Genomic DNA, 23,293 nt, shown 5'->3' on the forward strand with positions numbered 1-23,293 from the left:
ATTCTATGATTTTATGAAATAAGGATACAAATTCAGTACACCAGAGTTGAAAGAAGAGTGTGTTACTTTGTCCCTTGGAGTCCCAGCTGCAAAAGGGAACTTTGTATGCTTAGTAGAACCATATGTACTCATACTGACTATGAATATTTACTGTTCAAATGACACGGGATAAACAATGAGGTATGGTCTCATTCTGTGTAGAAAACATTCTGTCCCTAGGCCTCAGCTGGTAAAGTGAACACAGCTTTGTTGCAGTTACTGGATTCAATGCCTTTAGAGAAGCAGTGCCAGCATGCAACAGGAACAGACAGAAACATTAGGTAGAGCTAATCAGAAATCTTTGAAACAAAGCATAGACAGAAAATGCAGATTCAGTGGATGTAGGATGTCAGATTTGAATTTCACATTTCAGAAACACTGGCAAATGCAAAGCAGAGGCATTTGGTCAGAACAGGTAAGAGATCCCACTGATTTCAGTATGAGCATCTCAGGGAAAATGCATCTAGCAGATCTATTTCAGACAAAGTTTACCAGGGCTTCAAGACACTACAGTCCTGAAGCAGGAAAATAAAAATGGTTTTCATGCTTCTGGATCATGCCCACCATACACCATGATGTGCAGATATGCATGGATGTAGCAGGACAGATCCATGCTAGAGTTTTGAACATACTTCTATGGAAGACAGTATCTGAAAGCTCTACAACTTTGGTTCAGACCTCTTCAGGGTCAGTAAAGAGGGATTAACTTCCAATCTCTCCTTTGGTGGCTCTTGCAAATCACTGAATCTATTGGAAATAACAGTTGCTTGCTTCTTGCTTTAGAGTTGGGTGCTGATGTTCTGGGAGAGGCTCACAGACTGGAGAGCATACTGCTCAGTAAGAGTGGCTCAGAGACACAGATGAAGATTACTTTGTGCAAGTTCTGTGAAATTATTGGGTTTGTGATTTTGGTGAGGCTTCAGGCTTCCATGGAGTGTAATTCCATTCAGAAAGGGAAGGGTTCTAAACCTGGGAAATACTCAAAATCTCATGTGATTTGGGGCTGAGAGACATTTTTAAAGAAAGAGAGAATGCCTAAAAGCAGGCAGCCCTCTTTGCAGCTGTCACCGCTATTTCATGGCTGTCAAAGTGTATGCTGTGCTGGAAAGAAGATTGTAAAGGGTTCAAATATAAAACTGGAAGAAGGCATTATTATTAGTTTATTTCTGACTGCTATTTTGGACTGATTTTTGTTGTTGTTTTGTTTTAGCAATTGAATTTGCTTGTATTTGAACCATGTGCTTGAGCTCCCTGTCCCTGATTTAGAATGCTAGCTCAGGGCACTGGAAAAACAAAGCAAAACATAAACCAAATCAAACCAAATGAAAACAAAAACAAACAAACATCAGTCCATTTATTGTCTACATCAGATGTTGTAACTTGTGGGTGTAGTGACAGGACAACTCTGTGCTGTGTCAGGTTCAGCTTGAGTCAGGAGGGGCTACGATGCTGATTCACTTGTTTGTGTTGGGAGGCAGCACTAGCAGAGCAGAGGCAGCTCAATATATTTCCTGGTGCTCAGGCCCTGAGTTCGAGCTTTGCTCTTATGGTTCCCAAGACTGGGAGTGCTGCTGAAGCAGTTTCTCTTGCATTGCGTCGGGCTGAGATGGAGTTCATTTCCCCATAGAAACCCTCACAGTGCTTTGCATTGGTTATAAACACTCCTCTTACAGTAGCAAAAGGGTTTTTCATGCTTTCCTAGTCTTATTTCACTGTAGAGAAGGGAAGTTTTAGTAACAAAAATGTTCTAGACCACAAAACCCACAGGTGTGGGTATGTTTGTGTTTTATTTGATAATTGTTTTGCAAAGCAGTCACTTCATGCTCAGTAACTCTTCTTTCTAATGCATGTATTTGCATGGTCCTGCATCAGAAGTTACAGGTTTGAAAAGCCAAAACTGGCACAGCCACCCCCCATGTTGCTGCTGCTACTGCTATGGACATGCCACACCACTGCCAGACTTTTAGGTAGTTCTCTGAATTATTCCTGATACATACCACTAAGGCTTGCTTTGCTGAGGAGGGCTCCACCAGCTGCTCCTGCTGAGCGGCGTGTTGGCTTCGCTGCTCCCATTATGGTTTGCTGTCCAGCTCTGTCCACGTGTTGAAGCCAACAAGCCAAATAGCTCCAGGTGTAAGAAAGAGCTCTTGCAGCATGGAAATGGCACAGACAGTGTCCTCATGTTGCAGAGTTGACAAAGAAAAGCAGTGGGGAGAGGAAAACTCTACCCTGTATTCTTGGGTGTAGCACTGCTGAAGGTGGCATGATGACTGAAGTACGTCTGTCTAAACTGAATATCTGGAGAAGGTTTCAGAAGATTCAGAGCTGCTGATGAGATGAAATATGAGTGAGCCTTTATGAATGACTCATCTGTGGATCAGCAGCTGACTACAAAGAAAATTTCACACTTAGCCGTCTCTTCTTTTGACTGCTTTTGCATCACATTTTATTTCAGATAATGCACTGTAAATAGTGTTCCTCACTGAACTGTTCCAACTTATCCCAGTAAACCATAGTTACTGGAGACAAACATAGAATTCTGCTTTTTTTGTGCGTATAACCAGTTTTCGTACATGTACCAGCTTGGGATTGAAAACTTTTTTGAAAACCTTGATAGTCTGCTTCATATATGAGGGTAAGCTCTAGGATAAAGGAAGAACTGAATTTTGATTTTTCATAAGATATTTCTTCTGACTATGGTATTGATGCCAAAATTAAAATTGTAGAGAAACTGTCAGAAAGGGTGACCTCTAAAAATGTTTTCCCTTGAAAATTGATCCCCATTGTTGCGAATCAGTTCTGTTTCTCTCGCTTGTGTTGGCAGATCCAGGCTTCATTTTTAGCTCTCAAAACTTTCAGTTTTGATACATAAATTGTTTCTTTTAAGTAAGGCTCATATACAGCCTAATTTACAACTAAATCAGCGTGAGAGAGCTCTAAGGCAATCCTGTTCTCACTTGTTTTTCACTCTTGTGATAGAGACTACTGGTATAAGCAGATGGTGAGCATGTGTTTTGGACATTGCTCCTTCTGGGCCAATCCACAGAGGTTGTGATATGTTACAGTCCCCTGCTAAAAATAATGCTTCTTAGTTTAAGCTGTGGCAATTTACGTTTTCAGTTTGGTGGGACCAAAATTTCAGCCCCAGAATATCAATCAGGAGGGTAACTATCACACAAGCTCATTCAAGTTTCAACCCCCCGTGGCTGTTAGACATGTGGGAAGAGCTTCCATTAAACAAAAATAATGCATAACTCTTTATAAAAAGGGCCTTCTCATCAGGCAGTGTCTGCGTGTTTTTTTAGCTCTGGAGATTCCTGGCCCAAACCCCCGCTGTCAGCCAAGGCAGCAGATTCCCACCAGGCATTGCTGAGAATTGAGGCTCAGGCCACTTACATCTACTTAGCACTTTTAAAGAATTGTAGCAACCCTTCTCATAGGTGGCATTTTTTTCTGAAAATTAATATCTTGGCTGCTGTGGCAGAATTATCACTCAATTTAAATTGGGAAGTATGAGAATAGCAAAACTGGCAGTATTCTCCTGTGCATCTTCATCTTTCCTGGATACTTTTTTCGGTACTGTTTTGAGCAATGGGATATTTTTGAAACATGAGTGTGATGAGTAGGTGCCAAATTTTGAAATATATCTGTCAAGGATGATGAGCACAGTTCTTGTGGGAAGAAGTTGTGGGAACAATCCTGTAGTTTATGATGGGGACATTCAGTGTGCACTGGGAGAATCATACATGTATTAATTTTGTTTTGCAGCTGCTTAGCACAAGTATGAATCGTTCAAATCCAGAGGCAGTAAAAAGGATTGTATGTGCAATTGACAGTACAGCCCAGAGACTGTAAGAGTCCAGACAATGTGAAATACAGGGCAAGGGCGGGCCATGCATTTATTTCCTTTTCTTCCTCTGTTCTAATACGTCAAGGTTAGTTATCAAACTTCATTATTAGTTGGTAGACAGTGATAATAATATGGAAATTCCTCATTAGTTTTCTTCTTCATACTTATTTTGTTTTTCAAGATCTTTCCATACCCAGTTCTGCTGGATGTCCTGGGCTCATCTACTAGGCTGATAGAACATAATTATATTTTTCATTTTTTTGGTGGTAATTAATTAATATCAACATATTTAAATGGTAGTGAGAGAAGTATCAATTTTTGGACTCAAGGAGAGCAGTATAATTTTTGTTTTGCTTGCAGTTTTTTAAGTTATTTTTAAAATAACCAGGGCATAATATGGTCAATGAATTTAGCTTTAAGCACAGATAACACAGCCTGATTGCATACTCTTCTACATATTGGAAAGCCATTTATACATAAGTAAAGACAATGAAAACTGATATCGCATAATTTACCCCTTGCAAAACCCCTGACACTTGCACCAGAGCAAATCAGGTGAGAATCAGGTAGCTGGAGCCTAGATTACAATTTATACCAAAAATAATTTCCATTTTATTATAATCTCAAGTGGAGATCTATTTTGTGGGATAATGATCAAGGAAAACCAGTTGATATAATCTTTTGGATTCCAGTCAAGCTTTTGATACCAGCTCTCACAGTATCCTTCTGGACAAAATGTCAGTCATTCAGCTGGATAAACACATCATGCAATGGCTGAGCAATTGGCTCACAGATTGGGCATGAAGGGGTGAAGGGGGTTGCTTTCAGGCTGGGGACTGGTCACTAGTGGAGTTCCATAGGGCTCCATCTGCAGAGCAGTGCTCTTGGACACGGGACTTGAAGGGATACTATGTTTGCAGATGATACAAAATTAGGAGGATACAAAATTGACTCCCTCCGAGGTAGAGGGGCCCTGCAGAGAAGGCTACAAAGGACCTTGAGGGGAAGCAGCTGAGGTCACTTGGTCTGTTCAGCCTGGAGGAGTCTGAGGGGAGATCTCATCATGGTCTACAACTTCCTCTTGGGGGGAAACAGAGGGGCAGGCACTGATCTATTCTCTCTCTTGACCAGTGACAGGATCCAAGGTAATGACCTGAAGCTGTGTCAAGGGAGGTTTAAGTTAGGTATTAGGAAAAGGTTTTTCACCCAAAGGGTGGTTGGGCACTGGAACAGGCTCCCCAGGGAAGTGGTCACAGCATCAAGCCTGTCTGAGTTCAAAAAGTGTTTGGACAATGCTCTCAGGCACACTTGGGGCTGTCCTGTGCAGTGCCAGGAGTGTGACTTTGATGATATTTGTGGATGCCTTCTAACTCAGAACGTTTTGTGATTCTGTACGTACTTGAATACTAATTCTGATGTAAAATAATTCAAGACTAATTACAGAGACAGCTTTTCATGGTGTTGTTTGCACTTATATTGCACATGATGGGAAGTGTTTACATGATATTTAAAAATTTGAGATTGATGAACTACTAAACATACCTATGGGGTTTGAGCACAACGTTTCCTCTTTTTCTTTTTGTGTAGTAGAGTGAAAGGCTTACGAGGAAAAAGAGATTTTATTGTAACATACTCCTTAAAATTTGGGGACCCCTGGTGGCCTAGTGGTTAGCATGCAGGACTCTCACCTCTGCGACCCAGGTTCGAATCCCAGCCAGTCCCCCGGGCAGATGGAGCCCGTTAGCCCTGTGAGGCCATCCATCTATGAGAAGGTCACTCTAAACAAACCTACGTCCTGAGGACTTCACTGCCATTGTCCAAGCTTGCTTGGCCCCGGCAGATGAACCTTAGGATTAAAGGGTGGGCTCAGTTCAGCGCAGGCTGTGTCTCACCTAAAAAATCCATTGCGCAGGCTGGAAAGGTAAAAAGACCTTTCCCCAAATCTTCGTTCACGAAGACTGGCCATTATATATTATTACTCCTTAAAATTTATGGAATATTAAACAGAGAACTAAATGAACATGAAACAATGCAGACACTACCTAATAATAAATCAAGCTTTACTGTAGTTTCCTGACCCTACTAAAGTGTGTTCAAATTGGTATTAAAGCTGAAGTTTTCCAAACATCTTGACTGGTGAAAGGTATTCAGTAGCAGCTGTTGTATTTTATTTCTTAAAAACAGAATACCTAACATCTAAATGAACCTGGATCTTGGGTAGAATTAAGAATTCAGGACTTCCCAGATGTTAAAGGGCATTAAAGTTTTAGACCTATAACATGCAATCCAGTTGGTGATGTGATGTTCGTCCAAGGGCAAGGACCTGGTTCTTTGTGAATGTTATCTAAATTCTTCTCTTTCTGGCTTCAATTAGGTGGGTTACGATCATTTCTGTGCAATGACATTAGAGTGCTGGACTCTTTGAATTTTTCATTTGTACTGTAATATGTATAGTTCAGAAATGGTGAATGTTCAAAAGTGAATCTGCTTGTCAGCCTCCAAATGGAATTATGTGAGATTCAGTCACTTCACCCTGGTGCAGGAGCTGTAGTTGTTCAGGGGTGAGAGGGATGGCGTTTGATTAAAATTGAATCTGAAATAAGAGCACTAGTTTAGCATATTTATATCCATGCTGATTCAGCAGGGAATTAATTGATGATTTGGTACTCAGCTGTTTTCATCTGTTTTGATGAGCTCGCTGGGAAACACTCCATGGAAACCACCAGCCCTTGCTTGTGTTGGGGAGGAGATGTGAGAACCAACAAGAGACCACAGTGGGGAAATGGGAAGGAATGGCCTGAGGTGGAGCTACAGTGGGCAGAAAGAAGGCTACAAGAAGAATGGAAGGACAAGGTTGGCAGAGAAGTCAAAAAAAGAGAAATATTTTGGTTAAAGGAGGATGGTAAGGAGTGAGGGGAAATTGGCCAAATCCACAACGTCATTTCTCAAGTTTGTAAAAGTGTTTGAGAGTAAAGCCTGTGTTAACATTTTGGGGAGAATTTCCGGTGCACAGTGATATTTTTGAGCCAGGTGATAAATTATATTCTAAGGAGTAAAATTAAAGTTTTATCAAAGACATTGGCCTTGTTTTTCATGTGTCGCCATGACTGACTGTAATCCGTTCAGCTACTTTTCTTAATATATATACCTGGGGTAACATTTGCCCTGGAGCCACTGAGCAACACTCATGTTCACTCACAGAGGATTTTGCCTTCCCTGTATATTCAGGCAAACGTGAGTCGACTTGCACAGGATATCCTGCCATTATTGGTTTGCTTCTTTATTCGTTGAGAGAGCTTGTGTACCTTTGTCAAAGTAATTTAAATCTTTTAAATCATTCAGAAGTCATGTTTATGTGCAAATACTTTTTAACATGCTGCATGCATTAAGTATTCATACTTCAAGACATCACCTTAAGATTGTCACAAAGTATTAGCATATAGTGCTCTAATGGGACCCCTGGTGGCCTAGTGGTTAGCATGCAGGACTCTCACTGCTGCGACCCAGGTTCGAATCCCAGTCCCCCGGGCAGATGGAGCCCGTTAGCCCTGTGAGGCCATCCATCTATGAGAAAGGTCACTCTAAACAAACCCTGACATCCTGAGGACCTCACTGCCATTGTCCAAGCTTGCTTGGCCCCGGCAGATGAACCTTAGGATTAAAGGGTGGGCTCAGTTCAGCGCAGGCTGTGTCTCACCTAAAAAATCCATTGTGCAGGCTGGAAAGGTAAAAGACCTTTCCCAAAATCTTCGTTCGCGAAGACTGGCCATTATTATTATTATATAGTGCTCTAATGTTGTTGAGGCCTTAGGTGGTTTATCCAAAACCTCTGAAGGAATCAATTTGAGGGAATAAATCTCAAGAGTATCTGTGGACCAGAGCCCGATTTACTTTCTGCAGACCCCTTCTTCTCTCCATCTGCTCCTTCCTTGTATTTGACATGCAAGCCCATTGCTCCACTAACAAAGAGATGCATTTCAAAAGTATGTTTCCAAACATGTTTCATTTGAAATTTTGGGAAAATATATGCTATCATAGAGCTTCATAGGACATAATGTCTTCAGACAAAGAATTTACACAAACATTGCCACTTTCTTGACCACCTTTCGGTTTGATCTCTAGATGCAGTGAAAAGTGGCAGCATCAATGGCATATAAAAGGCAGAAGCTATGTTAGGGTGGCATGTAAAGTTGGCAGATAAGGTGAAGAAGGCTATGCAATGCAAGGAAATAAGTGGAATAAAATTAATACCTTGGGCAGGAGAAGCCTGAATACGTAAGTGTACCCTCCATAATACAAGCTTTCAGCTGATGGCTCACAACAATCCAGGCTTGATGTAGGACAAAGTACCCATGGATGGGCTGATGCCTGTGTGTAAGTAGCGGTAGATAGAATCAGAAGAGATCAGGAAGTCCTAAGGGAAAGAGCAGCTGACATATGTGGTTGTGGAAGGAAAGGCAGTAGAGACCTGCAAGGGGAAAGCAGGGCTCTCAGGGTGAAGCCCAGCAAAACGGTCTCTGCTATGGCATTTTTAGTAAGCTAAAATACATTTCTCAAAACCTAGGAGGAGGTGGGAGGGGAGACGACATGTGACGCCATGGGGATCCGGATGAGAGATTTAGTTTTAAGCTTCATGAGGAAAATACAGGTTGTGGAGATATTTTACGCATTGTGTAAAGAAAAAATCCTGATCATAATTTGTCCTCTTTGTGGAAAAAAAATAACAGAGGAAACTGAATAATTTTTTTTCAAAGACCACCATAAGTAGTGATGATATCCATGGCTATATTTTACACTTTTGATTATTCCCTGGTTACAGATCCCACTCAACAGCATGAACTCCTTTCTACAAACCTCAGTCTCTTACTTTTGTACCCAAAGGGTTTCTGCCATGGAGAAAATAAATTCTTCTTAATCAACACTGAGGCTTCTCCACCAAAGTATTTTGGTTCATGTAACTTATTTTTGTTTATAGGCACTCATCAGCATAATATGCCATGGCCTACAGCAACAGGATTTTTTAGACACCTTAGGATTTTTTTTCTACTTGCTTGTATATCATTCTTAGCATTTTATATTCTTTTTCCAATTGCCATCAGCTTGGCAAAGCATTACTGATATACTATCATAAATGTCTTCCCTGAGAAGAGATAAGCCAAAGCATCAATAACTGATGAAAGAAATATCCATTTCACAGAATTTTAACAAGACTGAATAAAGTCAAATGCATATGGATAGACATGTAACTATGCATACTTTTAATGCCTCACACTAAGCTTGCAAAGGATGTGGTATCAGATGACTGTGCAAACTTCAAAAGGCCCTGACAATAGTCTGTTTTTACAACCACTTTTGAACAGATGCTTCCAGGATGAAATGTTCAACTGCTACACAGTTAACACAGCTAGATAATGTGGCAGGTTAGAAAAATGTATTAATTGCAGGATGACTTGTGGATGAATAAATTGCATATGTAAAACTGGAAATTATCCTGTATTCCATGGTTCACTATCTATTTCTGACATGGAGAACTAAATTCTCTTGAACAGAACCACACGTGCGTTAACCGTCTGAAAGTACCCAGCACAGAGCCTTTCTTTTACCTTCAGCCATCATTTTCCTTGCCCCAAAACTTGCAGAAAAGTTGGAGCTGATTACTGCATCAGCTGCATTGTCTGCATATCCTCCAGCATGCAGGGCATGGGGCACAGGGGATGTGCTGCCCCACCACTGAAGGTACTGAATACTGACTAAGACAGCATTGCTTGGAACTTCTCCTCAGTGCCACTCATGGGAAGTAGAAGTTTTTATGAATCAAAGGAGCCGTACCCAACTCTGTGCTGCTCCTCTTTGGCTACTCAGGAGGACGGGAGAGTCTGGCCCAGAGTTTGGTAAAGACTAAATAATCATAACCTTCTTCTTAATTCTGAAAATGGCATTGTATTGCTCACCTGTACTTACTGTACTTACTGCCTCTGGGATATGGAGGTGGAAGGGAAGAATGCCACCTATTTCCTCAGTTGAGCAGCTTTCTTCTATGTCTAAGTTCATTGCTTTTAAGATCACTAACCCAGGCAGAAAAGCCCCATAGTTAAGCATTGCCACGATTGGAAAATTGTGCAAATGACTTTGGAAGGAAAAACTTAGGAGATAAGTTGTAAATAAGCTCTGTGATTGTAAAATGAAAAGAGTTCAGCACATCAGAACTGTTTTTTTGATTTTAGCAAACTTCACAGGCACTTTTTTTTACCTGGTTTTTGATCCCAGATAGAAAAATAAAAAGCTAATCCAGTTTAATTTAATTTCCTACTGCAGCAGAGAGAGGATCCATCTCTTACTGTCTCCCCATATCGCCAGCAATACAGAGGTTTCACTGAACTACACCATCCTTTAAAACGTGGCTGGTTTAGAGGGAGAAGAAAATGGTTGGGCTTGCCAACTACATTTTTGTACTGTATGTTTGGTAGTATGTTGATAACCCTGTTTGTAAAAGTATTTAAGTACTTGCCTATTTTTAAGAAGCTGGGTCATGCCACTTTTTTTAAGATTATCACATGCGTAAAATTCATACATTGTTTTTTAGAACATGTATAGGTTTGGAGGTTTACATACATGTGCATTCTGCTGATCGATGTTAAGTCTTTTGAAAGAATTTATGTATCTATTTTTGCCCTCTAGGTGGACACCCATGGAAACATTCTGCTAACATCACTTGAAATTCACAATGAGGTGGCAAGCAACGAGGTCACCACTAGCGTTACGGAAGCCCGAAATTCAACTATATCGTTTGACAACTCAGGAATCCAGTACAGAAAACAAAGCTCACATCGTGAAAGCTTTGGAAGACGTTCTTCAGAAAGAACAGGCTCTCATAGCAGGAGGGGCCATTTACGAAGAAGGTCTTCGCAACTGAAAATAAAAATCCCCGATCTAACAGATGTAAATGCCATTGACAGATGGTCAAGAATGGTGTTTCCATTCACATTTTCTCTTTTCAACTTAATTTACTGGCTATACTATGTTAACTGAATGATTGAGTTTTTTTAAAGGACTTCAGTTATAACAAGTGAAATACTACTTGCCTGCAGAGTTTATATATATATTTATATATATATTTATATATAAAAAAATATATATATGAACTTTTACTATGTAGACCATACTCATGTATGTGTGAATACATGTAGCAAAGAATTGTGTGTACTTTAAAGCACATACTGCAAAGCAAATTATATGTATGCACACACACATGAACACATTCATTCTGAGGTTATGGACACTTCAACATAGAATGCACTTCAGAGGGACTTTTTAAATCAAAAGGCAGGTGTTGTCAAAGCAGCAAGCCTTGAGAAAGTGTTGTATATTATCACCACAAAACTTTGATTGTCATAGAAATTTTCAAACAGCTGTAATCATGTATAAAGTCAGTATTTAGTAACATCATTTGTAAATGCTGCCATACACACTAATCATAAAGCAGTAGTTACACTGGTAAGTTTAAAATAAGTTATTTATATTGCAGATCCATCAACTATTTCATCAAGCCAGATTTATTTTTCTTTGTTAAAATTTCTTGGGTTCATATATATCATAATGCATTTTTTCCCAGTTCTGAATTGGCACCATTTTTAATGATCTCTGGCTTTCTCTTCTGCAGTAAGCAAGCTGATCATGGGAGTGTTGTAGGTCTTTGGAGACATATACAGGTTTATAATGTTTCAAACAAGCATTTTAAGTGTCCATCAACAGTGAAATGAATCTTCTGTAAGTACTGTAAATGTACAGCACATTTTCCTTCCCTTGGACTGGTTCCAGCTGCCATGTCATTTTGAAAGAGAACAGCACATTTTTAGTATAATTTAGCTGAAAATTCAACTACTGTCAATGTGTTCTACATCTGCTATAGATTTAAAGATTGTTATTCCAGTGAAAGCATAGAAGATGTCTCAGGTTATTTATTTCAACATGAAATCATATAGCTGTAGCCTTTTTTAAACATGCATTCATATTTAACATTCTTATAACATTGTATGTTAATGTAAAATATATTTGCATAATATGCATATAAGTATATTTTGTCAATATTTTTCTTCCCTGTGCTTGCTATTGTGACCGCATGTTATGTCATATTTTTGTTTCTGTGATGTTATAACTTTTTATTCTCTAGAGTTGAGCAAATAGAGCACTTCCAATACTTTGATTCAGTAATGGAGCACTTTCATATTTTATTTATATACTGTAAGTATGTATACCTACACTTACCAAGGTAGTGTGCTGCCATTACAGATCACAGGAGTATGGTTTTTTTCAGCATTAACTATGTTCTGACATATCCTTCATGTAAATGTGACCCCTTTGGTTTTCATACCAATTTGTTCCCTCACAGGGATTCCAACTTTTTTCAGTCTAGTAGATTGTAGTTGTCAAGGTATGCCAATTTCAGATCTGTAAACTTAATCTGTTATTTATCAGAACTAAACCTTTCTAAAGAAAAGAAGATATATTTTTTGTAAACAGTGTTTCTATCATGTACATTCTCAAATAACAAGAAATACAGTAGCATAAATAGATCTAAAAGAACAGAATACAGGCTTAGCCCTGCCAGTACTCTTCGTGTGGAATTCCTCTGGACATCGATGAGATCTTTTGACAGAGAGCTTTGGATAATAGTTAGAGACTTCTGTGGAAGAAAATATGTGTGGATACACATCTAGCAAAAACATCAAAAAGGGATGAAACTCAAAAGGCTGCCTTGGCTCTGTAATGACCCGTGTTCTCACTAGTACTTAATTTATCTGTGAGTAGAGCAATGATACTTGTGTTGCTGCCATTACAGTCCATTACTGTTTCCACCCCTATTTGCAGCTGAACTGTGAAACTTTGCTCTGGACTGAAATTCAGCATAGATAAACCTGGTTTGCAAAGCCTGTGTTTCAGTTCCACCTGGGAGCATGACTGGGCACCACACAGTTGCCTTGCAGCAAAGCTGCCATGCGATCCCCAGCTGGAAGTAGTCACCTTAACCCCAGCTGCCAGTGTAGGCAGGATCAGCGCCGCAGTCCTGCTGCATCCTTGGCAGTGGTGCAAAGTGACTGGAACTGCAGTTTTTAAGCACTGTATCTGCAGACAACTATACAGTATGAAAAACCTCAAAGGAACCTGTATAGCTGGAGCAGAAAAACTTGGTGTTTAAAAGCTCCTCAGTGTTAAGTCCCATTGGTAAACATAATGTATTGTAAGCTCTCTAATAGCTCTTCAAACTGTGAAGGGATTATGGAGACCATTGTCAACATTGTAATCAAAGTAGCTAACAATTAACACCTTCCCAAAGTACATATTAGATAGAATTGTTGAAAAACCTTCCCCAGTTTTTATCTTAATAGCAAAATATATTTAAAAAAAACTATCTGATTTTAATAAAAATTATAAATAGTAGGCTTTGCTTTAGAAAAATTGCCCTACTGAAATGATCTCCAAGCAAGTCTTCCAGTAAGTGCCCTAAATAACTACCCTGAAAATGGGATTCAAGAAGAGAGTGGTCCTGCCCTCATGATTTAATGACAGCTCTCTCTTTTATTCAAGCTCCAGCTCCTAGAAATCATATGGTCAGGCAGAAATCTTCAATAAGAAGTGATTTTTTTTGGTTGTGATAGAAATGTATACTTCAAATCCCACTGAAATCAGTTCTCCAGTGGCTTCAACCAGAATTTCCAAGCAGATGGAAAATTACTGTTTGACCAGAGCAAAGAGACAATGTGGATTTTTCAGGACCCTGTATGGGCAAGAGGACTGAGTCTCTGAGGACTCTCCCTCTCTCTCTCTCTCTTACCCTTTACGCAACTGGAGGGCAGGATGTTACTGCAGCCCCTTTCAGGGACTGCACTCCCCACCTTGTCTTTTGTTGCAAAAAGTGGGCAGTTGCACGTTCCATTTTTTTCACAAGATTTTGCATTCATTGGTCTAGTTGAGTTCCATGGGACACAAACAGCTTTAACCTTGAACAGATCCAAGCCTTGGTTTGACTTGAAAAAACCAGGAAAATCTCACTTAAGGTTAGCACTTCATCTTACACACATATTTTTGTGCCTTTTTTTGCCAATTCCCTTCCTTCAGTCCCAGCACGGCTTCTTACACACACACACACACAACACACACACACACGCACACACGCACGCACACACGCGCGCACACACACACCCCCCCATGTGTTAAGAACAGTGTTTGCCTTGACCTCCCATTTTCTGGCTTTTATCCCAGTGTGCTAGCTGCAGTATATTATTTTAACCATAAATGGCTTTAAGACTAAAAATGGTAATTTTAATCAAATCACACCAGAGTTATGTATTTCATAGCTAATTAACTCCTTTGTAACTCAGCACTACTATAAATAACATTTACACATCATTTGTTTGTAAAAGGCTTTAAAAAAAAAAAGAAAAGTGGAACTATCATCTGTTATAGCCCAAAGGGTCAATAAACAGTAGAAATTTCATATCATTGTAAAGATAAGCTAAAACCCAGTCCTTTTTGCTTAAGGCACGTCTATGTATTTTTGGTATTCTTCAGCTGTGAAAGAAAAAGAATAGTAAAATGGAATGATGAAGAGATGCTTTATGAAAATATTGATGAATGAATATTAATTTATTAAAAAGGATTTAATGAATTTTTGCGCTTCTTTTTTCTGGGGATGGAGGGAGTGTAATGACTGTTTAGCTAAATTTTAATATTTAATTACATGTTAAATATCATGTAATGGTTAGTCTTATACGTCTTCTAGGAAAAAAAGAAAGAATTTTCTTATTGCTACACATGTAGCAGAAGATATTTTAAGCATTAAATGATTATATTTCCTGATGTTTTACACAGTAGATCAAGGAAGAGGGAAAAACTGCATCCCCTGACTTAGCAAGATTCTTAACAGCAAACGAATCTGTCTTCAAGCTGGGACATTGCCAGTTGAGAGCAGAAAGTTTGTTCTGTGATTTATGTGAAATAGTCCTTTGTTTCCTTCTGCCCAGGAGGCAAAAGAGTTTTTGATATCAAAACAAGACAGTGTTTTTTTATTTGTTTCAGTAATCAATAATAAATATTTTAAAACCAAACATGATACTTTCTCCTGCTATGCTAATTGTATCAGGACTGTTAATTGTGTTCATTACACTTCTTATTGCTAAATATTAGTAAGTTATTTTTCAGGAGTTAGGATACAGACAAGATTCCAAGAGAGGTTTTTAAAGACACCTTGTCATCAGTTCTACAATTCCTTCCCCCAAAACAAAAAGATAGCTTGAAAATTTGGAAAGCAGGAACAAGCTGTCACATGCTTTCTTAAATCTCATAGTAGCTAATGATATGTGTCACAGCTTTTAGGAGTAGATAAAATATTCAGCACCATAGATGTAATGGGCTTTGAAAGCTCTTCTGATTTCAGCACATTTCTGCTCACTTTTAGCAGTGCTTCCCGGATCGTAAGTAACATCTATGATCTATTTTTTCCAGTCCAACCTGCATTGTAGGTAAAAAAATTAACAATGTTGCAAACTGAGTTTTGTGATTGGAATATATGATAAGAGATGCATTTCTTTGTGTATTTTAGAGATGATGTATGGATAAAGATTGATTGCTTAAGTACTACTCATTACATCAAGGGAGTTCAGTTTCTAGTAGAAATGATTGGTTCTTTTCTCCAAATAGTTGTGATCCTGTTAATATCAAGACTATTTCCACAGATGTTGGTTTTATGGTCACAACTGCTACAACAGCAAGTGCCCCCTGCTAACAGAGGTACGGCAGATAGTTGAAAACTGAACTAGAAGCAATGGGAATCCCAAGGCTTCTCTGAACTGGTTTTGAACAAAGGTGCCTTCCAACTCCTCCTGATACAGGGTCTGAGCTTTTCAAAAATTATTTCAGATTTTGGGTGTTTAATTTGTGTGTTTCTTATAGATTGTGAGAGCCTGACTTGTGTACTCAGATGTACACCTTCTGAAAATCAAACCCTTTGGCAGCTTACCCAACATCAAGCAGCATCACTTGTCATACTTGAAAAATAAAGCCACGTGGATAGGATACGTAATAGTACAAAAAGAAGAAACAACTGCCCATAAAATCAGCCAGAGTTTAAATCATTGCCTAATTAACTGAACTTTAGGTAATGCTTAAGTAAGCACAATATTTTTTTGGACAATATCCCTTCCCTTTGCAACGTTCTGTGTGGTATGCCTTTTTTCCAGCACTGCAGCCTAATATATATTAGCAAGCTTTGTTCTCCCATGGAAACAAGGGAAAACCTAGAAAGTGGTGTGTGCACTGGCATACCTCCAGTGAGGCAAAGGGAGAGCACCTCTCTGAGCTTTCTCTAGACAGCTCCTCAAAGTCACTCCAACCCTGGCTCTGAATCTCTCCTTGGAGGAACCGATCTCTCTCCTTTAACTCCAGAGGGAGCCTTAGGCTAAACTGTGAATTATACCCCAGCTTATCACCAGCAGTTGGGTTCTTTCAGCTGTTACAGCTCCTGCTGCAAAAAACTGGAGATAAAGTAGCTGTTATCCTGGCTGTCAGAAGGCACATGGGCAAACAGCATGTGTACTCTGATCTATGGCACATCATAGTAATCTTCAGGTTATTCGTTCTAATATTGTATTTAAATATATTTCACTTTGTGTTCTAGCCTTCAAGAGTTAGTGCACTTGTCTCCAGGTGCTGATGCTCTTTATATGAATGTACTTGGGAGTCTGGGACAGAGCATGGGGAGTTTTTCTAAATCCTTTAAATCTGTTCAGCAGTACTCTCCTGGGCATTTCCTCCATCCTTCATCCATATCACAGATCAGAGTTTACATTACCCCTGCACTAGGTTAATCACCCATCTACAGGTTCTGGAGAGCTCAAGCTTGCAGACGTGTGCTGCCAAGTGCTGATTTGCTCAGCTGTGTCGTTATATCTTCCGCTTGTTAGAAAGTCTCTCATAAATCAGGCGCTATATTAGTCTAATAACTATCTGCTGCTTCACACCTCCTCCTAAAATGCCAGCACTGCCACCAGGGATCTGTTTTTCTGTCCTTTGAAAACTACTAGAAAAAGGGGAATTTGCAGGCTGTCAGGCAATTACGAACCTCTCTCCGTTCACCTAGGCTCAAATTTTGCTTCAGGTTATACGTTTAATCTACAGAGACAGAAGTAATTGGTACAAAATTTCCTGCCTAGGGCTACTCTTAAAGAGTTTGCTGTCCAAAATACAAGTAATGCAGATAAATGCGAAGGTATTAAAAATTTCTAGCAACAGTCTTTGCATCTTTTTTCCTTTGGAGATATTTAATGTGAAAGGCACAAACAACTGCAGGAGCAGGAACCAGCATGCAGTAAATCTCCTTATGCAGGCAGACTGAGAGCTAGGCTGGAGTCAAGCACTTGTCCTCCACTTGCTTTCAAAGGTCTTTCTTCTTGGCTGAGCAGCTGGAGGGTTTTGATGGACATCCCAACTCAGCTGAGAACAGTCCCAGGACATGACCCAGAGCACTATTTGGGCAAGTGCTCCAGGCATCTGCCTCTGATGTAAAGAGCTGACAAAAGCACTACATCTAACTGCATCTTAGATGGAGGGGAGCCTCCTGTCACGAAAAGGCTTTGGGTGCCAAGCATATGTCTGTGAGCGCCTTCAAGGCGTGGATTCTCCCTACACCCTCTATTTTTTTGCCACTGCTCCTAGACAGTTGCACACTAGACATGCTGTTTTGCCCTGCAGAGCTGTGTAATGCTCCTGCCACTGCAAAGGACGCACAGGCTGAATTCGTTCCTTCTCATTCATTTGAGGCATCTAGTTAGTCCCTCCATCATTATAGACCTTATTTATAACCAGCAGAAACACACGCTATCATTCTGAGGGCTATTTAAAGCACACATTTGGAGTTTCAAGCCAACATTTTTAGTTTTATTTCTTTGACTACCTGCAAAACCGTCTCCAGAGTAAGATTTGAGCAAAGGGAACTGTGTGCACAAGCAGTGCTGTTGCACAGTGCTCTGCAGCTGGAGTTGCTGTGCTTGAAGCTTGCATGTGGTAGGGAGCACAAGAGAGAAATAATGCCAGAGAAATGGAAATAATTTCTACACTTGCCTAGATTTATAGTGTTTTGGAATAAACTGCTTCAGTTGCAGATAACAGAAGGCATCTTGAGATGTAAGTGATCCCATATCATGACCAACACAGTCCCACTCACTTCTCTTTAGTATCAGTGAGAGCTGAGTGTGGGCTTACAACTTTGGCTGAAGAATCACAACCACTGACTTTTGGAAAATAACTTCTAATTGCTTTGGGATTGAAAAACAGTCACTGACATGACTTCATTTGCAAATGGGAACAACTTCAAGACACGTTTTCCTGTGAACAGTCTTCACTCTGCCTTATTCTAAGCTGGAAGCTACTGCATTATTAATTAATTTTTATATTACCATCTAATTTTTCATTATTTAATGTGAAGCATTGAGGGGTTTTTTTGGTTTCTCTAAAAGTACAATGCCCATTTGCGGCAAGAAAGTAATTAATCAGTGTAATAAATGCATATACAACTGCACATAGTGCAAGGTATTAAAAGTGGAACAATCTAAAGGATACTCATTACCTGCAACTACTGCTTGGGCATTATTTAAAATGTTTAAAATACTGTTGACAGTTAACATTTGAAGAGTATGCATAGTTTATAACAACACTGATTAGGTATTCTATACGGGCAGTTAATATAGCATGCTTCCATGTATCTCATTTGCTTTGACAAGGCAGTTTTTGGTGAAGCCAATGCTGGAACAATTTCCTAATGACCTCACTGATGTTAAATTTTTCTTGATCATGATTTCTTGCAGACCTGTAACATTCTGAATGCAGATGACAGTTTTGACATTCACAAAGATGTAGGTTTAATTATCATTTTGATTACTTGAGCTGAGAAGGCAGATGCCTAAATATCATGAAAGGTCGAGTAGAACAAATCCTGATAGTTGGTTTCTTTCAGTGTTAAACATGTTGCTTGGATTGGAAGGTGACTTAGAGAATAACAACAAGTAATTTCTTTGCATAACTCTCTTCTTGCACACAGAATTGTTTAAACATTGTTTAAACAACAATTTGGTCTTTAAAAAAAAGAGGAAATTTGAGCTGGAGTACCAAAGACATGTAAATCACCTCAAATAAAGGAGAACAGAAAGGAGAGGTACCCAAGACACCAAAATATATAAAGATCTGATAGTTTTTCCCAATGTCCCATGGTAGGTAACACTTTATTGTTGAGAGATTGACATAAAGCACAGCAAACCACCTCTTTTATAGCAGAGAATTTGTCAGTATCTGTTGCCTTTATGTGCATGATTTATAAATCTATTTTCTAAAGCTATTTGAGGGCTGTAAAATCATACCATTATTTAGTACATAGCTCCTCACAGATTCTGGTTTATCAAGCATTAGGTAAAGAGTGGAAAAAACATTTATTAATCACTCATTAAACTAGAATAGATTCAAGCAAAAAACTGCTATTATGAGTCCTGATCCAAAACCCATTATAGTAGAAAGAAAAGCTCTCAGAAGTTTCAACAGGCTTTGCATACCATCTGAAATTAATATTAACAAGACTGATGGAAAATTTAATCTTAATTGACTATGCAGAGATCAAGACACAAAAAACACCAGAATATAAGACATCTGTAGTAAAGATCAAAATACAGTAGTGGACTGAAACCTGAAATTGCAATAGACACAAGGGATAGAAATTTTTTTTTATTTTAGTTTAATCAAGTACATTGTTGCTAGTGAGGTGAAAAACAGATAGGTTGAGTTTTTGTTTGTCCATGGGTGTCCACAAAACCCAGGTTTGCCCCACAAGCAGCTAAATGCCAAACCAAATGAAAAGAAACCCTCCAAACCACCACTAAAAGATGGAAGTGGAGTGCCTCTGGCAGATCAGACAGTTCTCACCATCTTCAGAGGCAGGCTGACATCCTACTGCAATAGGTAGGTATTTTAAGTATTTATTTATAACAATGTTCTTATCATAACAGTATTATTGATGTTTAATCATACTATAGACATATTACATACTTTGTTGGAAAAGAAACCTTATCTAGACCTGACCATGTTGAAACATGTTGAAGTTATGAGACAATTCTGATTAGGAAGTGAAGAATTTTTGGCCAGAAACTGCTTTCCTATGTATAAAAGTAAAAACATTGCCTAACTTTCATGCTTCTTCCTGTCCAGTGACGCCCATCTGGCAGTCTGAAGGTTTAATGCAGGTTTAAATGAGGACCAAAAAGGAGGAGGACCTCAAAGGCAGGAAGGCAAGGGTGGGCTACCCTCATGTTGCCAATAATTTAGCAATTTTGGAAGAGTATCTGTCTAATATTTAGGTGGCTCATTTGGAGTTCAGTGCTGGCTGGCATGTCAAATGATCTTGAAAAGCATATTTAGTAGTTTCTCCTGTAATAAGAAAAACTGCTGATAACCTCTGAAGCACCATCTTCATGGATATACATCTATCTCCATTATAAATAGTCTGTAAAACATGAAGGTAAGAGCTTCAGGGGACTGGCTGCATGAAGGTCTGTCAGCTAACTGTGGAAATTTTCAGAGTACTAAGTCCGTCCCATTGATAGCTGCTTGCTAACGAAAAGGCTGCCAGCAAATCCTCCATTCATTTCCATTTTCACTGGCTTTTTTGAGGGAAAGAGCTGAACATTAGGAGCATACTGCCTTGTCAAAGCTAGACAGACCTGTCATTGACTCCTTTTCAGTGATCAGACTCTACTTTTAAATCCCAGAGACTGCCCTAGTGGTTCCAGCTGAGAGGACCCTGCAGACTTGCCGCTCAGGTGGGTAGAAAGCTCTCCAGGCTGAAAGTATTTATGGATGATTTTCCCCCTCCTTTTTTTCTTTTGCCAAAATTGCCCTTTAGCTCAAATAGCCCTTCTCCATCTGGTATTTACTCTTTTGATATATTTATAGAGAGAAATTACATCCTTCTCAACCTTTCCTTTGCTAAGCTGAAACAAATTCATCTATTTTAAGTTACATTGCACCCTTTTCCCCTGACCACCATCTTTGTCTTTCTCTCACCTGTTGCAGAATAAAAAAAAAATAATAACCCTCTTTCTGGATCAGAAATTTCAAAATTATTATATACTGTTCCAACTGTCTATATTCCTCTTGATCATGTCCTCTCTTGTGTCATTTGCACACACTCTCCCAATAACTATCGTCAGCCTCTTCCTCTGCCCAGTCCTTAGCTCATCATTTATTTTCATTTGCCTGTTGTGTCTCTAATTCACTTTTCCCCATGCTGCCCCTTTCTGATGTAAGAAGAGGAATTGATGTTAACGTATAGAATTATTAAGGTTGGAAAAAACCTCTAAGATCATCAAGTGCAGTTGTGAACCCACCACTGCCACGTTTACCAGTAAGCCATTTCCCCAAGGGCCACCTCCACACACTTTCTGAACACTTCCAGGGATCGTGATTCCACAACTTCCCTGGGCAGCCTGTTCCAATGCCTGACCATCTCTTCTGTGAATAAATGTTTCCTAATATCCAGTCTAATCCTCCCCTGACGCAACTTGAGGCCATTTCCTCTCATCCTGTCGCTTGTTACCTGAGAGAAAAGACTGACCTCCCCCTCACTACGATGTCTTTTCAGGTAGTTGTAGAGAGCAATAGGGTCCCCCATGAGCCTCTTTTTCTCCAGGCTAAGCAACACATATTACAGGGAAGGAGAAACCCTGAATTAGAGCTGAAGGGAAAGTTTGCATTTCATCTCATTGAATAACAGAGACCAAGTCTTCCATCTCTTTCATCTAGCTCCATTTACAAGAACAGGTTTTGAAGCACAGTGAAAACCGGACATTGACAGATGATGGATATTTTCCCAGGTGCCATGTTTCCTCTATGAGGTCTTGGGGCTCGCACTTAACACACTTTTGTTACAACACACATAGGTGCTGGCAGGAAGAGACTTTAAACACTGAATTATCTTGGGGCTTAAAACTGAAGCCATTGTCCACAGGTGAAGCAAGGTGCTCAGGACAGGGCTGTCAAACCTCAGCACCTACTTTTGCCATCTCAACTAAGCATAAAAACTGCTCACAAACGTTGCCCTTAAGGACCACCCAGGGAAAATCATTAGCAATGGCAACAATCAAGTGTAGTGCAGAATAGTGCACTGCACATCTAACAAATTGCTGGTGTCTTTGGCTACTAAGAGTGTGTCATGCCCTACAGGCACACCTGGGAAGCCATTGGAGCAGGGCCACTTCAGAAAGCCAAACAAGCTTTCCTGTTCATGCAGAGATGTATTTTAATACCCACCACTGAACAAAAGCTAACATTTTCTAAAATGACTAAAAATGCCTGCCCTTTCCTTTTCTTTTTTTTTGGTATTTCACTTTCAGGACTGCAGTGGAGACCTGATTTCCAAAACGTCCCTGCTAAAAATCAGATCCCCCTCAAGCCGCAAGGCAAGTTGTGGTCCCACAGCCATCATGATCTGCTGATTCTAGACTGAAATAGGGAGATGCCTTGTTTGACAGGACAAAAAGAACATGTAGGCAAAGCTAAGGACAAAGGGCATTTAATACAGAGACCTGATTCATGAGCAGCTGTTGAACAATGAAATTGTCAGTATCGGTCCTCTCTATACCTAGTACCTGTTACTCTCCATAGGGGTCATGGACTGACTGCTACACCTGATTTTGATACACCAGTGCTCAGGATCAGTGGAGACACCTCCATAAGGAAGGTACCAGTTTTGGTACTGAGGGCTGGAGAATCTGAGGAAGAAGTGAGATTTATTTGCAGTCTCATTCTTTTGTGTCTTTTTGCCAAACAGAGCCTCAAAGTCTTTGACTTTACCAACAAGACAGGAGAAGAAGATGAGGAAGAAATTGTCTGGCCTTGGCTCCACTTTCTGGGAGGGTGTGTACTCCTAGTTCCAGAGGAGCTGATGGATGTCCGTCCATAGAAACCTTCATCTCCCCTTCATCTAAATAATGATGGAGCTGATGGGATGTCATATCACCCTGTGTGCCAGGAAAAACTGCTCTGTGGCTCTGGGGATGCTCTACAGCTCATCCCAAAAGCCTGAGAAGATGCTCTGTAAAGGGTCATGTGCAATACCAAAAGCAATTTGTATAATTAAATACATACCTTGTTTAGACTCTAATTCTTTTAGGTTTTCCAGCTCTATTGTATCAAACATGAAAACAACCTCAAGGAGGCAATTGTTGAGCACTACACTAAAATTCATTCTCATCAGAGATGTTCCTGGAGGACAAGAGGATTATTTATGGGTTATTTTCACATAACAGAGTACTTGTCACAGCTGCAGTTGTGGGCTTTTTTTTAATTTAATTGCAGACTTGAAATGCA

General features: G+C 39.7%; 1 protein-coding gene across 7 annotated transcripts in view; it reads left to right on the forward strand.

The window, feature by feature from the left end:
* The window catches only part of GABRB3 (gamma-aminobutyric acid type A receptor beta3 subunit), a 118,218-nt gene extending 103,663 nt beyond the window's left edge, over positions 1–14,555 (forward strand). For all 7 annotated transcript variants that reach the window (XM_027674841.1, XM_027674847.1, XM_027674845.1 and 4 more), the window contains one exon: positions 10,568–14,555. In XM_027674841.1, coding sequence (XP_027530642.1) covers positions 10,568–10,918 — 351 coding nt within the window. In that variant the 3' untranslated portion in view covers positions 10,919–14,555. The remainder of the gene's footprint in view (positions 1–10,567) is intronic.
* Positions 14,556–23,293: the final 8,738 nt, after the last annotated feature.

This window comes from Neopelma chrysocephalum, unplaced genomic scaffold, assembly GCF_003984885.1.
Source record: "Neopelma chrysocephalum unplaced genomic scaffold, ASM398488v2 Primary Assembly neopelma1_25, whole genome shotgun sequence".
Lineage (NCBI taxonomy): Eukaryota > Metazoa > Chordata > Aves > Passeriformes > Pipridae > Neopelma > Neopelma chrysocephalum.